This window comes from Vigna unguiculata, chromosome 3, assembly GCF_004118075.2.
Source record: "Vigna unguiculata cultivar IT97K-499-35 chromosome 3, ASM411807v1, whole genome shotgun sequence".
Lineage (NCBI taxonomy): Eukaryota > Viridiplantae > Streptophyta > Magnoliopsida > Fabales > Fabaceae > Vigna > Vigna unguiculata.
This window is the reverse complement of record NC_040281.1, coordinates 20410770-20432393: the sequence shown is the minus strand read 5'-3', so window position 1 is coordinate 20432393 and position 21624 is coordinate 20410770. Positions and strand designations below refer to the sequence as shown.

The 21624-nt window shown below is 33.3% G+C and overlaps 1 protein-coding gene across 2 annotated transcripts; it reads left to right on the top strand.

Annotated features, from left to right (window-relative positions):
• The first annotated feature begins 4892 nt into the window (after positions 1 to 4892).
• On the top strand, positions 4893 to 11622 carry LOC114178507 (putative ABC transporter C family member 15). 2 transcript variants are annotated; one of them, XM_028064449.1, is made up of 11 exons: positions 4893 to 4982; positions 5130 to 5994; positions 6122 to 7551; positions 7661 to 7747; positions 7833 to 8426; positions 8527 to 8691; positions 8865 to 9159; positions 9527 to 10047; positions 10124 to 10187; positions 10318 to 10557; positions 10707 to 11622. In XM_028064449.1, the coding sequence occupies exons 2-11, from the start codon at positions 5169 to 5171 to the stop codon at positions 10808 to 10810; spliced, it is 4326 nt and encodes a 1441-aa protein (XP_027920250.1). In that variant the 5' UTR covers positions 4893 to 4982; positions 5130 to 5168; the 3' UTR covers positions 10811 to 11622. The 2 variants fall into 2 exon arrangements, with proteins under 2 accessions (XP_027920250.1, XP_027920249.1); XM_028064448.1 differs by lacking the exon at positions 4893 to 4982 and having other exon boundaries at positions 4991 to 5994.
• The last annotated feature ends 10002 nt before the right edge of the window (positions 11623 to 21624 follow it).

Sequence of the window (21624 nt, the reverse complement as noted above, 5' to 3'; positions counted from 1 at the left end):
AAAAAGTTGAATAATTTTGAAGTAATAGATATTTTATGAACTATTTAATTTATTTTATCATTGAAATTTATAGAATAAACAAATCCTTCATTGTCAGAATTATTTTATATTTATCGATATTTCCTTAAATAATTGATTAGTCTATAACAAGTCGGGATTGACTTTTCATAAGAAAAATTTTAATTTTACTTCTTTGTTTTGATTTTCCAACAACCTTCCAAAGAGGGAGGAAATTGACCGACGCATGGAAAATAGAATGGAGGTGGAGTCAACTTCTTTTGGTATATATCTTCCTTTCCACTTTCCGTTCATCATTCATCCACAATAAGACCAACCCGTCATTCAATGTATATATCCATCATACCATTTTCTGATCACTTTTCTATTCTTATCCATCTTTGAAGAAAAACCCTAGAATGAACTTTAATATTTTTTTTAATATAATACTATTAAAATTTAAGTATTTTAAGATAGAACTTTTTAGGAGATTTCTCTTAATATTTTCTTAAAAGATTGTCTCAACTTATAAGTAAATGTGAGATTATTAAATTTAGAAAAATAGATCTTTCAATTAAAGATTAAGAAGAAAGATGATTCATCTTTAAAGTTTCTTTTCTATTATCACATAAAATAAGAACTTCCTCTTTTTGCCTTTCTTTTCTCCCATTCCTACAAACAACATCAATATTTCAATCTCGTTTTTTGAGTCCTTTTTTTCCATTCTTACATAATACTAATCTTTCAATCCCAACTACAAAAAATGAACCATAACTTAAATATCATGATTTACTCTAAGTATATTATATTAACGAACTTTGAGCTAAAACAAATGTAAAATATATTCCTTTTAAAATATAACTTTAAAGAGTTAATTTAACCCTTTCAAATGCTATGTTACTATTATATTAATCCTTAAAACTAAGAAATGCTTAAATAAATGTCAATCTTTTCCATTTTAATTTACTATTTTAAGTTTTTAGGATAAAATAAACTCTCCAATTTTTAGGAATTGTCTTCTTAAAGACTCATATGAATACAAATTACAATTTAAAAAATTAAATTGATCATTTACTTAATACATAATTACAAAGCAACACCAAATTAAATTTTTAGAATTTTGAAAAATATGTTAAGTCCACTTTGTAATAACTTATCTATATTCGTATAATTTTAACTATATTGTTATTTTATTCCTCTTTATCTAATAACTTATCTATATTCGTATAAATATTTTATTCCTCTTTATCTAATAAATATTTTATATTGTTTTTCATAAATATTTTTTTATTGATATTATTGGTGTTACCTTTTTTTGTTTAAAGTGTAGCAAGACTTTTTTAAATGTTGATTAGGAAAAATATTCAACTTTGGTTTTCAACAACCTTCGATTTTTAGTTTACATATTAATTTTAAAAAAAAGTTGGTGGAAAAATCAATTAAAGATTTTCAACAAATTAATCTTAGTTGATATTAGTAAAAAATAATTTATGATCAATGAAAATAATTTCAATCAAACTAACACACACAAAAAAAAAGAACCTTTTACATATGATATTTTAGGATTTTTACGTTTAATTTAGGTTAGACGTAATTGTGGGAGATGTAAATTTTATGTTTGACAAACTACCAGGCATAAATATATGTCTAGTACATATATAACATATGTAAATTTTTTGCTTGTCTTTTCTTTATTTTAAGCTAAAATTTAAGTTCTCTGAAAATATGATAAATCTCTATATAATATAAGAAAACACCACACAAATGTTTGAAGTATTATGAGTATATCAAATAGATTTGTAAAGTATAGAAATATAGGCAAAAATTACTAAGAAAATAAAAAACATATAGTAAATGATGAAAATTTTAAAATTTAAGACCCTCAATCCCCTATGGTTATTGGTCACCACATTCCTCATCCAATTTCAACCAACTTTCATTTTTAGAACGTTTTCATCCAAAAAGTTATAATCATTTAAAGTTTTTAACTACTAAATCTATGACTAATATGTCACATTTCAACACTTTACATTCCAATACAATCTAATAAAAGTTACCATAAAAAATTGAGTAAAAAGTCATTTTTTACATATTTTTAGTGGACTTTACAAAATTATATAGGTTAAGAAAATCTACTATGGCTAAGCAAAAAAGTCATAGATATGCCAATTAGTAAAGGGAGAAGAGGAAAAAATCAATCTCAATGTCGAAAATATTTAGGGTGAAAAAAGTTTCTTAGTGAAATACAGACAATAATGACAAACAATAATCTTTAGACACATAACAATCACTATCATGCATACAATACTAGTCGACGTCAAAGGTTTTATTCGTTTAATCGAAAGTTTGTTCGCCTAGTAAAAAAATTGTTCAAATAGTAAAAGAAGTAAAAGAAAAAAATAAGTTAAATTTTCTTTTAAACAAATTTATGCTTGACTTATAAACATAAGACGTAAATACATAAAAACACTAAATAATAGTAAAAATAATTTTTTAATAATTGTTTGTATATTATAACTCTTTATTTTTTATATTAAATTAGTAATCCCTTTCTATTATATATATATAATTTATAAGCATCAGACGTAAATGCATTTAGTAAGAATTTTTTTAATAATTTTTTGTATATTATAACTCTTTATTTTTTATATAAGATTCATATATATATATATATATATATATATATATATATATATATTATTTATGATTAAATAATTTTAGAAAGCTTTTATGATCTTTTCAATAAAACAATAATTAGACAATACTAAGAACACTTATTTAGGAAATTTTCCAACTCACTTTTAAAACTTCATTCAAATATCTAATTTTGTAATTAACTTTCCTTTTGTTTTCAGTTACGTGATTCTATTAATTACTAATATTAAAATTATATTTTGTATTTACCAATAATGGAGATGGAGATACACTATTTAAATAAAATTTTAAAATATAATGAATTTGATTTACTTTATTTAAACAAAACATTTAAAAATTAAACAAATTAAAAAACCTTAATCAAATTTATTGAATTTGACTGTTTTTGCTAAATAGTGATATAATGCATTAAACCCAATCATTGCATGTACTTATGTACATTTTAATCAGCATAATTAAATATGATAATTTATTCTCGTAAATAACATTAACAAAAGAATTAAATCTTTGCATTTTGGTGGAAAGAAGTTAATAGACTGATATAGTGTGATTCCGCTGGGGAAATATATTCTTTGACAATTGTGAATAGAATATTTAATTCTAGTATAAAATCCTAAAAGATATTTATCTATTTATTATTAAATACTAAAAGGATCTGTAATAAATTTTTATTATTAAAAACCCAGAGATGTCAAGCCAACCTAGTTCATCACAGGTTTGAGTTGTGTTGGGTTGAGAAAAATTCAATTTTTTCAAAAGTGGGTTGAACTCAATCCGGTTCACTTAACCCATGAGTTAAACAGGTTCGAACCGGATTGAGGGTTGACCCACTTAACCCACCAACATTTTTTTATAATTTGTTTAAATTTTTTTTTAAAATTTTTTTAATAATTATTTACTACTCCTATTATATTTGTTCACAAATTTCACATTTTTAAATGCTAGAATGTTACTTAATTATATTTGAATAGTTGAATGTTTAATTAATTTTATTGTCAAGTTATATATATATATATATATATATATATATATATATATATATATATATATATGTTGATACCTTAATCTTTAACTATAATCTTTATAGTAAATTACTCAAGTAACCGTCTTATAAACAATTTTTTATAAATTAGCATGAAAATAATGCATAGTTTTTTTATTTATATTTTGTCGAATAACATGACAGAAAATTTGTAATATTAGTCATGCTTTCTTAGACTAATGGATACTTTCTTGGAAATAATTCTTCACATATTGGTGGTGAGCATGATCAAAATATTGGTTCTTAATTTTACTATGATTGTTATCTCATGGGTTATTTAAAAATTTATTTAAATATTTGAATACTAAAAAAAAAAAAAAAAATTTAGGTGAGTTACCCATTTAACCCACAAACCCATGATAGGTTGAATTGGATTACAAAATTTCTGATTTATCAAAAAATAAGCCGGATTAAATTTACTCATTTTTAACCCGACTCGTATTGAGCCAATATATGTTGGCTCAGTTTGATATGTCTATAAAAACCTAAATGAATCACGTAATGATTACTTTTAAGACTACATATACAATCAATTACTGTCTAAGACTATACCTTTCTTTTCAATAATATTTCACAAATTATTCAAATTGTACATATTTTATATTATTAGTTGACTTATTAGCTCCAGCTACATGCGTAATACATACATACGTACACAAAAATCTCTCATCAAAGTTTGGTCGTCAAAGATTCCAGTGATTGAGACAGTGACTTGAGCCATCTACAAAATACAAATTTATAAAAAAAAAACTATATTTTTTTTAACCTTTGTAACCATAATCTGTGACCATATTTATGGCTAAAAGATAAAGGAAAATGTTTTTCTAAATAAGATGCATTTGATAATCCTTTTTTAGTATTAAAAAGGTTAATTTTTATATTTATGAAAAAAAGATATTATTGAATAAAATAATAAATATAATGTGGGTGCAAAAATTTATTGGCTGTCCAAATAATGGGACTAACAAACTACAGTAAAGCAGAACCACCAAACGGACGTTGGAAACAAAAAGTTAATAATGCAATCTAATTAGGGAAACCGATTTGATAAAATTGTTTTGAATTAAATAATTAGTTAACATATAATTTTGATTTAGAAAAGAAAGAAATATAGTGAAAATATTGGTTCATAATTGTGATTCTTTGCCATGTGTGTGGTGTGTTCCATATATACTCCATCCTCTAGTTTATCATAATCCTATCTGTCAGTATCCTACTACCGACTACCGTCAATCATCTTCAACACTTGTAAATTCTCCTTTCGCTTCCTTCCTATTTCCACACCAAGGTGTGCCAACACTTTTTTCTTTTTCAACCCATTATGCTTTTCTTTTCTTTTTCGGTTTTCCTTTTCTCCCTTCTCTTCTCTTTCCATTCGGGTATATGAATAACATAACGCATTCTCTGCATTCCCTGCATTCTCTGCATTCTACAGATTCTGCCTTTTCTCTTCGTTGCACTTTCACTCCCAACCATGGTCGTGTTGGATGCTGTGCTGGGAACACTCAATGTGGCATTCCTTTACGCCATTTTGATATGGGTTTTGGTGGATAGCTTGAGACAAAGCAAGCGCACCCGTGTTCCTGATGGCTCTTTCAAACGGGGACCAATGCTTTTGCCTGCGTTCACTCTTCTATCCTGTGCTGTTTTATCTCTTATGAACATGGTTCTTGTTTTTCACCAATACACCTCCACGAGAGTGATAGGATTTTACTCTGTTTCGTTGACACTCACTTGGGTTTTGGCCACTGTGGTTTCGTTTTATTCAGTGAGGACCAGAGTGAGGGAGAATAAAAGATTCCCTCTTGTGCTCATACTGTGGTGGATTTTCTCTTCTCTCGTGGATGTGCTCTCTCTGTCTGTAAGGGTAGTGAAAGATTTGGAAGCGTTGGACTTGTGGTTTTTCTTGTCAGAGGATAACTTAGTTGCTTCGTTTTCCTTGCCTTTGTTGGTGGTTCTTTGTTTTAATGTGTGTAGAAGGGAGCGCAGTGATATGGAAGAGGGGTTGCTTCAGATTGAGGAGGAGTGTTCCATGGAGGAACACGATGAAGAGGCCTTCACTAATGCAAGTGTGTGGAACAAGCTTATCTTCCGTTGGTTGAACCCCATTTTCAAAACGGGTCGGGTTAAAAAGCTTGAACTTTCTCATATTCCTCCGGTTCCTTGTTCTGAATCGGCGGAAAGTGCTTCTTCCATGTTGGAAGGGTCACTTCGGAAACAGAAACTCGGAGAGGGCTCCTTGGCAAAAGCTATAGCCGATTCTATATGGAAGTCTTTGGCCTTAAATGCAGTTTTAGCTGGTATATTTTATATTTTATTCAGTGTCACTGCTACTGTTCCTCTTTGGTTTTTTGTGCACCTTTAATCAAAGTCCTTCATACACTGGTTATGCTAATTTTTTATGCTTTGTTTACACTTGTATTGTAGGTGTTAACACAGGTGCCTCTTATATAGGGCCCTTGTTGATCACAAATTTTGTGAATTTTTTATTGGGCAATAATGGTGATTCAAGCGTCCGATATGGATTGGTTCTAGCATTTGTTTTCTTCCTTGCAAAGACCGTGGAGTCACTGAGTCAAAGACAATGGTACTTCGGGGCTCAACGAATTGGAATCCGGGTGCGTGCAGCTCTTATGTCTCTAATTTATAGCCACTCCCTAACGATGAAGTGTGCTGGAGCAACGCAAGGTAAAATCATCAATCTGATTAATGTTGATGTTGAAAGAATTGGGGACTTCTGCTGGTACATTCATGGAGTTTGGTTGCTTCCAGTTCAGGTCATTTTGGCCTTGATAATCTTGTACATCAATCTGGGTTATACCCCTTCTTTTGCTGCATTTGGTGTCACCATTTTGGTCATGGTGTGTAACACACCTTTGGCCAATAGGCAAGAAAGTTTGCACTCAAAAATCATGGAAGCTAAGGACTCAAGAATAAAAATGACATCAGAGACCATGAAGAACATAAGAATTTTAAAATTGCATTCTTGGGAGACCTCATTCTTGCAGAAACTCCTCCAACTTAGGGAAACTGAGAGGGGGTGGCTGCAGAAATACCTCTACACATGCTCAGCAGTAGCAACACTATTCTGGACATCACCAACTTTAGTTTCTGTTGTCACCTTTGGTGCTTGTATGCTGGTGAAAACAGAACTTACAGCCGCTACAGTACTCTCAGCTTTAGCAACTTTTCGTATTTTGCAAGAACCAATCTATAACTTACCTGAACTTATCTCCATGATCATTCAAACAAAAGTTTCCCTTGATCGAATCCAGGATTTCCTCGATGAAGAAGATCAAACCCAGTTCATAAATAGGCACACTTCAAAAAATTCATCAGTTGCTATTGAAATTAACCCGGGGGAATACGCATGGGAAACACACGATCAAACCCACAAGAAACCAACAATTCAAATTACAAGAAAGTTAGTGATAAAGAAAGGTCAGAAGGTAGCAGTTTGTGGGTCAGTGGGGTCTGGTAAATCAAGCTTGCTTTGCTGTATTCTTGGGGAGATTCCATTAGTATCTGGGGCTCTAACCAAAGTTTATGGGACTAGAAGTTATGTACCCCAAAGTCCTTGGATTCAGTCTGGAACCGTAAGAGAGAATATATTGTTTGGCAAGCAAATGAACAAAGAGTTTTATGAAGATGTTTTGGATGGCTGTGCTTTGAAGCAGGACATCAACATGTGGGGTGATGGAGATTTGAACCTGGTGGAGGAGAGGGGCATTAACTTGAGTGGTGGGCAGAAACAGCGGGTTCAATTGGCAAGGGCTGTTTATAATAATTCAGATATTTATTTCCTTGATGATCCTTTTAGTGCTGTTGATGCTCATACCGGAACTCATTTGTTTAAGGTAAAGTGGTAATGATTAGAATATATGCGTTGTTCACTTATGTACCGTCTGATGCAATGTTTATTTTTGTCTTCAATGAACATCACCTTTAATTCGAAATCCTGTGCAGAAATGTCTCATGAAACTTTTATACGACAAAACGGTTGTTTATGCAACCCATCAACTGGAATTCTTGGAATCTGCAGACCTCATTTTGGTAAGCTCTTGAACACTCTCCTCTTTAGATGTGGATTTTACTTCACAAGTTTTTTATCCTTCACTGTTAACATAATTTTTGGCAGGTGATGAAAGATGGAAAAATAGTGGAGTCAGGAAGGTATAAAGATCTTATAGCATGTCCCAACTCTGAACTTGTTCAACAAATGGCTGCTCACCAAGAAACAGTACATCAAATAAACCCAAGCCAAGAAGATGATTTTGCTAGCTACAGACCCTGCCCAAAAAATCAAATTGAAGTTACTCGAGAAAATATTCAAGATATCATGGAAAATTGGAAGAGAAACAAAGAAGAGGAGAGAGAGACGGGTCGAGTAAAATGGAGTGTTTACTCAACTTTTGTCACATCTGCTTATAAAGGAGCACTGGTTCCGGTTATTCTTCTCTGCCAGATCCTCTTTCAAGTAATGCAAATTGGAAGCAATTATTGGATGTCATGGGCCACAGAGCAGAAGGGCAAGGTCGACAACAAGAAGCTAATGAAAATATTTATTCTTTTATCTTCTGGGGGCACCATCTTCATACTGGGAAGGACTGTTTTAATGGCAGCTGTTGCTGTGGAAACTGCTCAACGCTTTTTTCACGGAATGATCACATCAGTTTTCCGGGCACCTGTTTCATTTTTTGACACCACACCTTCAAGCCGAATTCTGAGTAGGGTAAGTTTCACAATTATTTCCTACTTCATTGATTTTTCTTATCTTATGATTAATACAAGCTTCAATCATATTCCAACCGTTCTCTTTGTGATTATTACAGTCATCAACAGATCAAAGTACAGTTGACACAGACATACCATACAGATTAGCTGGACTAGTATTTGCACTGATACAGTTATTGAGTATCATTGTACTAATGTCCCAAGTTGCCTGGCAAGTCATTCTCCTCTTTTTTGTGGTTCTTGCTATTTCCATCTGGTATCAGGTAAGACATATATCAATCTTTGACAATGTACACAAATTGAATCATATAATTTTCCTATCAAACATTTTTCAGCATGAACTGATATAGATTTTATTGTGATCTCTTGTCATGATGAACCCTCATCTTGTCAAATCTTTTCATGTGCCAACTAAAAAAGTTACTTACTTTTGCAGTCTTATTACATCACAACAGCCAGGGAACTGGCCCGGATGGTTGGGATTCGAAAGGCTCCTATCTTACATCACTTCTCAGAATCAATTGCTGGGGCTGCCACAATCCGCTGTTTCAATCAAGAGCAACTATTCTTGACCAAGGTTAACGTTCTAATAGACGACTATTCTCGGGTAGCCTTTTACAATTTCGGCACCATGGAATGGTTGTCTGTACGAATCAATTTCCTCTTCAATTTGGTCTTTTATTTCGTTCTGGTCATCTTGGTTACTCTTCCAAGGTCTACCATTGATCCAAGTAAGCCCTCTCTTCTTCTATTCATCTTAGAAGCAGTTATTTGCATGCTCTGAAGAGGAACACTTACATGTTATTTATTAACCTCGGCTACAACTTTACCACCACAAAGAAAACTAAATTTTCAGAAATTTAGCTTGTTTGTGTTAGATCCTTTTGGGTGTACTGTGATGCGGTTTTACTCACGTACTAGAGGTTCTTTCTGATTGATTTATATGGCAGTACTCGGTTATTGACATATGTTTCTCTCATATCTCTCATCAATCTTTGTACTTCATACTCAGATACTTGTTAAAAAGTAAATGAAATAATTAAGATTAGATCCATAGGTAATTATATAGAAATGCTAAGTCTCTTCTTCTGATTTCAGGCTTGGCGGGTCTGGTAGCCACTTACGGTTTGAACTTGAATGTGCTCCAGGCTTGGGTGATATGGAACCTTTGCAATGTTGAGAACAAAATGATATCAGTTGAGAGAATATTGCAGTTCTCTAACATACCAAGTGAAGCACCCTTAATTATTAAAGATTGCAGGCCTGAACAAGATTGGCCAAAGGAAGGAAATGTTGAACTACATAACCTTCATATACGGTATGATCCTGCTGCTCCTATGGTACTCAAAGGCGTCACTTGTGTCTTCCCAGGACAAAAGAAAATTGGTATAGTAGGCAGGACAGGGAGTGGAAAATCTACTCTTTTGCAAGCCCTCTTTCGAGTGGTGGAGCCTTTGGAAGGAAGTATACTAATTGATGGTGTGGATATTTCCAAGATTGGTTTGCAAGATTTAAGATCTAAGCTTGGTATAATTCCTCAAGATCCAACCTTGTTTCTAGGTACTGTAAGGACTAACTTGGATCCTCTAGAACAACATGCAGATCAAGAACTTTGGGAGGTTAGCATTAGCACTTCATACACTGTCTTGAAAATGCCAATGTTTATATTATTACTGAAAGAACTGCTCTTTTCAGGTTCTCAGAAAGTGCCATCTTGCTGAAATAGTAAGGCGGGATCCAAGACTTCTTGATGCACCAGGTATAGTTATTTCTGTTTAAAAAGTTGCACCATTGAGCAGTGTAACTTCACTAACTGTCCCACTTCACAGTTGGGTACTTTTTACTCCCGAATACTGCCATTGATACGAAATGTTCTTTGACTGATTTAGTGGCGGAGAATGGAGAAAATTGGAGTGTTGGACAAAGGCAGCTTGTTTGCCTTGCTAGGTTACTACTGAAGAAAAGAAGAATTTTGGTACTGGATGAAGCTACGGCATCCATTGACACGGCAACTGACAATTTAATTCAGAAGACAATTAGGGAAGAAACAAGTGGATGTACAGTCATTACAGTAGCACATAGAATTCCAACAGTTATTGATAATGATTTAGTTTTGGTCCTTGATGAAGGTATTACTTTCACTTGCACACTAAGCATGTACTTAATATATGTGATCATACCAAAAGGACGGAAAAGCTTTTCCCATGGAAAAGCTTTATCGTAACATTATTTCACCCTTTTGAGTTGCTGACAAGTACTACCATTTTGTTGTGTACAGGCACAATTGCAGAGTACGATGACCCTACTAAATTGCTGCAGAACAGTTCTTCTTCGTTCTCAAAGTTGGTTTCAGAATTTTTGAGGAGATCCTCTCAAAAGTAACTTCCAGGAAAGATAAAGAATGAGGACACAAGTATTTTCAGGATGATAGTATAGCAATAACAGACAACAACACTGTACATAGAGAAAAGTTGGGCCAATGTTGAGCAGAATTAGTTCTTCCGATGGAGGACAGCTAAAGAAACACTGACTGATTACAATAACAACATAGAAGGATTAAGTTGACAAAGGTTTGAGGCTCCTGATCTTAGTTGCTGTTCTCCTGTCACGAACTTGCTGATTTTCTAACCAAATTTTCCTTTTCCAATATATATACCTTTTCCTATTGAAGATTGTTCCATAGCTTCGGTAATGATTTCGTGTAAATTTTTTGAAAGCGTTTGTGAAAGCTCTAAAGTTGGAATTTTAGAGAGGATGCACAACAGATCTTTTCTTCATTTACTTGTACACATCAACAGGCTCCAAGACACCATTATCGTCAAAATTTGTAACTTAGTATTAAAAAAATGACGTAACTTAGGTTTTAATCTTGATAACTAATGTTTAAATTTAATGTAATATTATTGATCAATATTTACCCGGTGTTCTGTAGAAAATAAAAGAAAAGGATGATCGGAAGTGCTCGTGTCTTTGAGAAAGCAACACTTTCTTTTTCTCCTTTATTGCATGTAATGCTGATAGCTTTTTCAGCATATTGGTCAGTGTTAAGAAATCCTTGAATACAAAATATGTCACCAGATGAAGTTTAAGTATTGGAAGAGGTGGTGAGATTAAATATTTTTGTTTGTGGGTGCATTTCTTAACCCATGTTTTAACTTTGGGTATATTCAATATAATCACCATTTTGTGTTGCGCGTCCTGCATACTTCTCCTCTATGAATTCTTGAGGGTATCCATTTCATTATCAAATCAGTTTTTGATTCCTCTGTCTGAATCTGATTGAATTCCAAGTTTGGCAAATTTGTGCTATTTTGTTGCTTTATGGCATATATGCGGTTGCACACGATCCTTTCTATAATACTGCAAGAAAAGGATCTTGACTGGACAATCTGAGATTTGTTAGATTAAAGGTGTTTTACTCCAAAATAGCTTAGGACCTCCATTCGTTATGATGTTCAAACCGACTAGATTAAACCTAGTGGGAATCCAACCTGTAACCTCTCACAGGTAATAACTCTAGTCATCCAATTTTAGCCTTTAACTTTGTATTTAGAAAGCCACTATATCCGTGTATACCTACTAGAGTGAAACAATTATTCTGTTGATGTACTTATAACGTCCTACTTCCCTACCTAATTCAACCTTCCTGACCAACCTGTTTGAGTAGATAGACTGCATGCAGACCTACCTGAAGGGGGCTTCTCCCACCACCTCCAAATGTTTATTCTGTACTTCTAAAAAGACTTTTAATTTCCCTTTGCACTCACAGTAAAGAGTAAAAAAAGTAAGTAATTCTCTCTCCTCTATTTATTATACGAGCCACCCCTGCACTCCCAAATATTGAAACCCTTAATTTGACCTAGGCCCCTTCCAGCGGCATCACCTCTGTTCTCCACATTTGTGTCTTCTATTCACGCACAGTAGTAGCCGCAACCTCCATTTTTACATTGGATGTCGACATCCGTTTTACGTTTTTTTATTGTGATGGCTGAAAAGATGTTTAACTGGTGCATTACAGATGTCGACATCCGATTTAGACTTTTGAATTGTGGATGTCGACATCTGTTTCATGTATTTTTAGTGCTGAGATGCAATGTTATAGATGTCACTTTGTTGACTGTCATATTACGGATGTCGACATCCGGTTTATAAATTTCAATTGCGAATATCGACATCAGGTTCCCCTATATCCAAATGCGTTGATTATGGATGTCGACATCTGGTTCGCCTATTTTAAATTGTGTTACCCTTGTGCTCGTCGCCACAGTTTTCCAATTTCTATAATTCAAGTTGATAGGTTGTGTCTTGGTTACACAGTTTTGTACCACCAGAGAGGGAGGGCAGGGGTATATGATCTGGTTCGTAGTTTCCAGAGTATTTAGTTTGTTAAATTGTTTGTAAGATGTAACTTGAAAACTGATTTCGACAGTTTTTCCTTAGGCAGCACATCATTTAAATCTTGATCGGGACAATAATTAGTTAAATTTGTGCATGATGTTGTCGATGCCCCTTAAAGCTAGTTAATGTCTATGGTAGTTGTAATTGTAAGTTGAGAATAATTCTGATTTGAACATTTCTCCTGTACCCCTTTTTTTCTTTCAGCGTGAAATAAATCGGATGTCCACATCTAGTTAATAATTCAATACTTTTATAAAATTAATTCTTTTCAAAAAAAATCATCATTTATTACATTAAAAAATATACAAATTATTAAAAATTTATTTTAAGTCAAAATTGAAGATTGGATGGGAAGAAAGATTGGATGGGATTGAAAAGTCAACTTAATTTTGACTTTTCATCATGTCACACTTTCAAAACAATCTCATAGCATTCATACCATATATAAATTCGAAAATTCCCTCCATTTATACTTCATATTCATATATCAGAAATTGCTAATGGTGGATTCTACAAACGCTTTTTAAGTTGAATAGTTTGATTTTTATCCATTGATTCTTATCACTGGAACGTGTGCTGCAGAAAATTCTTGGCTTTGAAAATCCGATCCCATTATACACGCATTATTACTCCTTGTGGTGTTGTTTTGGATTTGTTCTGATTTCTTAATAAGTTAAACATTTGTAACCAAATTTCATCTTACAGATGACATCCGTAATGCTACATCCAAAATCGTGACATATGTAACCAAGATTTCAAAGAGGTGTACCAGATGTTGACATCTGCAATACTATCACTTAAATCGGATGTTGACATCCGTAACAAAGCAATTAAAAAAATAGGAAAACAAAAATTAGACAAGGGAAACTGGATGTTGACATCCGCAATTAAAAAGCCTAAACTGGATGTCAACATCTGTAACATTGTAGAATACATGTGAGATCTGTAACAAGGCCTTTCACACCAGATCTCAATAGTTCACAAATGACACTCGTAAGTAAAACAATAAAATCGTGATTCGGATGTCGACATCCGTAGTGCAATTGCCTGAATCGGATGTCGACATCCATAATAGCCATTTTCAGAAGAAAAAATTGACAAAAGTCCACATCCATAGTATCCAGAAAAAGATTCAAACAACACTTTTCAACGAATTGCATAGTATAAAACATCCAAAAAGGATTAATTGAACAAAAAAATATATAAATGATTAAGTCATTAAATAGGTCAAGAATGAGTTAACTGGAAAGCATGGTTGAAAGGATGTAAAGCAAACAAACCAACTACACTCCTGATCTGGAAGTGGAGGCTGCTGCTGTGCGAATAAAAGAGAAAGATAATGGATGTTGTGGAGAATAAAGAGCTGTTGGATGTTAAGGACAATAAAGAGCTCTTGTGGCTTGGTCAAAATATTGAGGATGGAATATTAAGGGTGAAGGGATGTGGGTTGCTGTAATAAATATAGGAGAGAGAAAATTAAATTTTACTTTTTACTGAGGAGGGTAAAGGAGGAATTAAAAGAAATTTTAGGGGTACTAAAGAAAGCTTTGGAGGTACAGGGAGAAGCCCTCTACCTGAATAGGTTAATAACATATAGATTTTATGCACGTGATTCAACTAAAGTACTAGTTAGAGTAAGTGATTTTGTATTTGGGAATTTATTTATGGACCCAGCCTAGACTTTCATCTCAACAATAGTGAAAACTTCCTCCGGGTCAAACACTAGATTCCCAAAAATGATATTGTTACTATGAGTCAAAATGTTCCAATGAGTCCAATTGATAGAATAGAAGTGATTACTAACTTGGTTATGGTGAGTAGTACTCATTCCAACCCGGTCATCACACATACTCCAAAAATTTTGAGTGCTCCTACATGTAAAAAATAAACGTGTTACTAATTCAGCCCCACTTCCATACAAGACACGTTTTTTATTTACAATATCCATTCCTGTTTTAATAAGGTTGTTGCATGTCGCTACTTACTGTTATCGTTTTCACAATCAAATTAAAGAGTAGTGTCGAATGTAGGACTAGATCATAGGAGTAGATCATCGAATATAAAGTTCAAAAATCCAAAGTTGTCTCCTAAAAAATTCAATTACAATTTTTTCTACCACGCCCAATAGTTCCACGTTGTTCAGGAGTCGAGGCTTAAGGCAGTTTAAATACTCCTTCCCCTTTCACCCTCTGAGGCACATTTTAAGGCAAAACCGTGACAGAGCACAAGCTCTAAAGCAAACTATACCATGGATGCATGGTGATTGACAACGATTCTATCATCAAGCTTGGGATCGGAACATTGATGTCCATCGTGGTCTGATAACGAGGTTCTACAATGAACCACCATGTCTCTTAAGTCTTCTATTGGGGATGATTCGTCATTTCCTTGAGACCTCAACTAGAGGGTTTATGTTCCTACCACACCCAATAGTCTCACACCGCTTAGGAGTTCAAGCCTAATGCAGTTTAAATACCCCTTCCTCCTTTCACTCTCTAAAGCATCATTTAAGAGCAAAAACGTGACGGAACACAAAACTTGATTAGCACACTTTGTTAAGTAATTAGATAAGTGAACTTGATTAGCACAAAACTTCACAATTCATTGCTCATAAGAGAATCAATTTAGAAAGGCTTAGCCTTCCATATGGGAGATATGGGAGATAAGAAAAAGTATTAAAAAAGAGGAAAGTGTGGCGTCTAATCTAATGTGTATGGTGGAGTCAATGGTTCTTTGTCCGTAGCCCTAAATTCTTGATATAACCTTTGGAACTTTAAACTAGTAAACACTCAATTTTGCATAATCTCTATTATCAGGCGCATATCTTCACCCATTTGGCTTAAGACGCCCTAAAAAGAAAGTCATGATAGTATCTTCATATTCTAATTGCTTTTTTTTTCTTCTTAAGAAATTAAACAAACAAATCACATATCACAATTGAGAATAATCACTTGTTTGTGTTTAGTTTGTGCACATTGTTTGAAAAAAAAATCAATTCAAATAAGTAAATCAAATCTCTATTGGTGCGTACTGATTTTGGTTAAAGCTTAGATAATACCAATTTAGCAGATTCTAGCTAAAATACTAACTCTAGTCTCCAATAAACTCCAATAAAGCTAAGATCATATGTTATAAATGTTAGTAAAAATTTAATCATCAACTGCCATATTCAACACACTTTCCATGCAAAAAATTCAGTTGATGGTAAAGCCTTAGTTTTCCAAAAGCTTTTATACATATATGCATCCTTCCTTAGTGTTCCAATTTGTAGTTTTATGTATGTTGATTTTAGTGTATATTTCTTTGTTTTGTCATCTTGGCACACCTATTCATCTTCTCTTTCCTTATCTAAACTACATTGGCCAAATGCTACAACAACTTAGTCATCTCAGGTTTCTCCCATTCAAATCATTCTTTTCTCCATAATTTCCACCCCAGCATACCATCTTTAAAGATTTTTTTTTGTCAAAATGTTCTCACGCTGAATGACCTTGGGGAAAGAAACACGAAGCTCCCACACGTTAGATTCATCTTTATTTTGTAGACTTGGACATTTTTTTTTCCTTCATTTCTCTTATTCCTCATTTGAACCTGATCCTCTACCATTTGAGATGGTGAAAGAAGATGAAGTACCAATTTCTTTTCCTTGTGAGTGAAGGTAATCTTGTTGGTGAGACCATTGTGAATGATTTTCTTATCAAATTGCCAAGGTCTCCCCAATAAGATGCCACAGGAATCTATAGGTACTACATCACATAACACACTATCTTCATATTTCCTATGGAAAGCTTCACCTTCACTTGTTGATTAACTATTAAATCCCCATCTTCAGTAAGCCAATGAAGTTTATAAGGTTTTAGATGGGTAAGATAGTCGATGCTAGTTTATCAACCAACCTAGTGTTGCGGTAGTTACAACACAATCCATTATCCATAACGAGAGAATAAGTATTTTCTAAAACTTTGCAACTTGTGTGAAAAATATTCTCTCTTTCTGTTAGTGCTTGTGGACTAGGTTGATTGTTGGAGATCCTTATCACCATAAGAAGGTCCCTATCACAAGGGTAAGCATCTTCACTATTAGATCCATTAGAACCCTCACTTTCACTCTTACTATCACTTTCATCTTGGCTGCTATATTTTTCAACACCCCTAAGAATCATGGTCTTTTTGGTGGGGCATTGATATGCTATATGACCTCTACCAAGACATTTAAAGCATTTGATATCACTAGAGCGAGTGTGTGATGATGTTATTCCATTTTTTTCCTTTTCCTTGGCTAAGTTCCTAGGTGTCTCTTCTTTCTTTTCTTTTCTTTTAAAATATTTCTTCACATAACGTTTGATTGAGCTTGGATTATTATTGAAAAAGATTTTATCAAATTTTGTTGTTCTACCTTAATGCTCATTTGCACTAAATCATTTAAATATCTGTAAGGTAGAAGCTTAACTCTATCTCTTATATCAAGATTTAAGGCACTTAAGAATCTAGCTATGGTAATGGCCAGCTCTTCAATTATTCTTGTCCTCATCACAAGTAACTCCATTATCTACCTTTATTCTTCTACATACATATTTCTTTGTTGGAGCCTTTGGAATTTGTTTATAAGTTCTCTATTGTAATAGTGTTCCTCCTCCTAAGGGTTGACTTAAGATCATTCCAATACTCAATTGGAGGATCATTACTATGAAGCCTCTCTTGGACTAAGGAAGTCCACCAATACATTGCATACCCTTGAAAGCTAAAGGTTAATAAAGGCACTTTTTTTCCTTTCCTAACTTGGTGGCAAGAAAAAAGTTGCTCCACCTTCATTTCGCAATCCAAATAAGCTTTCACATCATCCTTTCCTTGAAAATATGGTAGGTCAACTCTAGTCTCCTTAGGGATATGGTCTCTTCTTTGTCTCCTAATGTGAGAAGGTTGTTGGTAGTAATCTCCTAAGCTTAACCCTCCCTCTTCCTCAAAGATAGTTTCACTACTTCTAGACCCCCTACTAGAGTTACTCTTACATTTAAGCTTATTTTTATTTTTCTCATCCTTTTGTCTTAATATTCTATTTTCCACCTATAAGATGGCAAGTTGGGCATCTCTTTCAATTTGATCTTTCAATTTTTGTCTTGCCTTTTGTTGTTTACATAGTTTAAGTGATTTGAGTTGTTGAGAAACATGTTTTAAACTATGAATAGATTCCTTATGATCACTTGCACTATGTAGATAATATTGCCTAGACATGATTAAACTATTTTTTATATTTATGTGTTAAAACTAAGAAATTCCAAAGAAGAAGTAGATAGCAAGCTTTTTGAGTTCTCTTCCAGAAAAAAGAAGTGAATTACTTGGATTGCTTATGTACCAAGTCTTTCTTAGCCAAAGGAACTCAAAGACTCTTGTAAAAAAACTTCTTAGATGAAATTAAGTGAAAGATTAAGAGACACACTAAGGTACTAAAATAACTAAAACAAAGCAAGAACTTTAAAGCCTAAGTTAAGAAGTTCTAATGGTGAGACTTGTTGTTACAAGACACACTTACCGTCCACAAATGTTTGTACTATATGAATAAGGTTCTAATTAAGAGATGAGAGAACACCTAAGGCTCCTCCAAGACATTTAATTAGGCCGAAAATACACTAGTAAAAGAAGAACAATTTACAACTCAAAGCAAATACAACCATACAATTTTCTCCTTCAAGTGTATGCGCTCCATCCTTTTTTGGCTCTCTCAAGTGTTTGATTTGTTCTTGTGAATTTTCTTTGAAGCTTGGAGTTCCACTTTGGTTTCCACCGCCTAAGATGCTATATCAAGATATTGGTCCACCTCAAAAGGGAGTCTTACACTAAGATGTTTACCAAAACCAAAAGAAGCCAAAGGAAATAAAACAAGAAAAGCTTAAAGTGAATGAAAGCTAAACTCAAAGAGAGAAATTATATGACATGACATAACGAAAGACGAATTAAACAACAAAATAAGGCTAGAAACAAAAGGCTAAGCAAAAATTAAAGAACACTTAAAGAATGACACTAGAGTAGATTTCAAAACCCAAAAATCAACTAGAATTGAAACAATGCTTCTAGTCTCATAATGGGCGAATGCTTTCGATGCATTAGGTCATTCAATTAGCTCAAATTTGAGACATATGAAGGCTTAGATTGCAAGAAGAAGAAGCTTAAAAAAATTCAAACAATTCAACACCCCAATTCAAGTAGTAGTAGTGATCATGATGCACAACTTTTAATCAATTTTTCTTTTCTTTTTCTTTTTTGGTCAAACTTTTTTCTATCTTTCTTTTGTTCTTTTTACACTTTTGTTCAATAGTTTTCCAGCACGTGAATTAAAGAAGAAAACAAGAAGCACTTAAAGAAGAAAAGTAGAGATTATGAACTTGAAACAAACACAATAGAAGCCTAACTATAAGAACTTAGCAATGGTCTAATAACAAGTAAGAACTCAAAATTAAAAATGAAAAACACTCAAAAGGACAAATAGAATATGATGTTTTAGGTGATTAAGTAAGCAACAAGGAAGATTCCTACTAGACATTAAGATCATCAATGTTATCTAGATGTGAAGGTTCACTTTCAAGACTCCAAGAGAGAAGAGATGTTCAATTAGGAGCGAAATTTAATTTACCACAAGCATCATATTATGCGCATAGACCAAAAACAAGAGGATAACAAAAGCAACCAAACAACACTTGAAATTATGATATATAAGGGCTAAACAAGACTACTGGACAACATGTAAAGATCGTAAAATCAAAATGACTTAAAATAGAAGCATTTGCACCGAACAAAAATGAAAGAAGACTCAATAAAACATTGAAGCAATTAGTTAACACATATAGAACACCTTAAAGTACACAATGAAAGGTTCAAGATGAACTATAATAAATGCACCAAACAAGAAGACAATGGAATACATTTAAATTAGTAAAAACTCAAGACAATCAAGAAAACAAGTAGTAGATAACACAAAATTGTAGAAACAAGGAAGAATATGAACTTATATCTTAAAGCGTGACCAACTAAAGCTCTAGACACCACATGATGAGTCCATCTTCAAGCTATGAAGCCTTATGCATATGTGAAATGAATCCATGGATGTTGAAGGCACAAAAACAAGGAGTAATAAAAAGGAGAAGGTTTTGTTATGGTGAAGGGATGAAGCTCTCAAGTGAGGTTAGGCCAACACTCAAGGAATGAGGCTTGAGGAAGTCACAAAGGGAAACTCTAACCCAGGTTGATTCACAAAAGGAGAATAGTTTAGAGTCATCTCAACAACATAACTTTATTATATTCTTGAATGATTTTACATGGCCTAGGGTGTTCTATTTATAGGAGAAAAGGAGAGCTAGGTATCTCCAAAAATGGGAGGCAAATTTGGTCAAGAAAGTTGAATTTAAAGCCAAAAAGACTGCATGCTAGAAGTGTGATTTGCCACATAAGCAAGTCACATTGTCCATGCATGTGTGCGCATAAGGAGAGGAGTTTAACCTAGCTTGCTCTCTAAGCTAGCGCTCCAATTAGGTTAAAACGTCTCCTCTTCCCAATCCCACTCCTTTTTTGCCCAAACTCATTTCCAAGCCCAAACTTCACAAAGGCCCAAATACATGGCCCATAGAAAACCTTATACTACCGGGCCCAAAATACAAAGCCCAAAAATAAACTCTAGTATAATATTTACATTTACAAAGTTCTAGACAAGGTATTCACATCCTCCTTAGCCCAAATGAACTTTAACTTGGGCCTATCATGTTCAAAGGAGACCTAGTCTTCTTATATCCTCCTAGTCGTAGCTTTGGTTGTAGATCCCTTGACTTGAGGTATGACATCATCTACTGTGTTGAAATCTCTATAGAATTGGTTACTTTTGATCGAATGAAACTCAAAAAAGATTGAGTCTTTAAGAAAGAGATTCAATTCACCAAATGTTCCTAATAAACATTCATCAATATTGAATCAATAGTCAACCACCTCTCGATCACATCACAACACATCCCATATTATTTTATTTTGTAATTATTTGTCTTCTGCATGAAAGGTTAAATATTTTTGAGTTGATTCTCTTGTAATTTCATAGTTAATTATGAGGTTATACGAAATTCAAGTATTGTTTTTCAATTTCTATAAACAGAGTCTACTTCATTTATTTTTTTGAACTTTGATTTTTTCTCTTAGGATCGTTTTGACATTTGCTGATAATTTAATTCTATTCTCTGATTAATAATTCCTTTTAGTTTGCTTAAGTCTTTATTGTTTGCTTAAAGAAGTAAAAAAATAAATTCACACTTGTTTTAGTTAATTCAAATCTATCTAGAGTATGTTTTGGTGAGATTTTATTATGATGCAAAATATGAAAAGATTTGGTTTGTAACTGCAATTAGTTACACTAGTATACAACCAAAAGGGCCAATAGAAGCTATAGTTGGTGGTGCCTAGAATAAAGTGGCCACCGATGTTTTTGGAGTTTTCATATTCACCAAAGGTGTGTTTGTTACACACAATGGCCAAAATGGTGACACCAAAGTTGTTTCATGTCATTTTTCTCTCTGTCTGTTACCAATAAATCAACCGAATAATTTAACAAACAATAATTCAAACTTCTGTAATCATATAATAATAAGAATGGCGAAAAGTTAAAATGATAGAATATTTCCACTCCAGTTAGTGTCCATGTACCTAATTTCCACTTCCACTTGGGTCAACTTCTTGAACCTTCTGGCCCCTTTTCCTGTTCTCATTAATTAATGTCTCAAAAACATCACAGTTATAACCATAGAGCAGAACAATGAGCGTTGGTTA

Bases quoted from the DNA above. Each gene is read 5' to 3' on its own strand.
- LOC114178507 (XM_028064449.1), top strand. From the start codon at position 5,169: ATGGTCGTGTTGGATGCTGTGCTGGGAACACTCAATGTGGCATTCCTT. The intron at 5,995-6,121 runs GTATATTTTATA...CTTGTATTGTAG, and splicing joins CTTAAATGCAGTTTTAGCTG to GTGTTAACACAGGTGCCTCT. The intron at 8,427-8,526 runs GTAAGTTTCACA...TGATTATTACAG, and splicing joins CAAGCCGAATTCTGAGTAGG to TCATCAACAGATCAAAGTAC.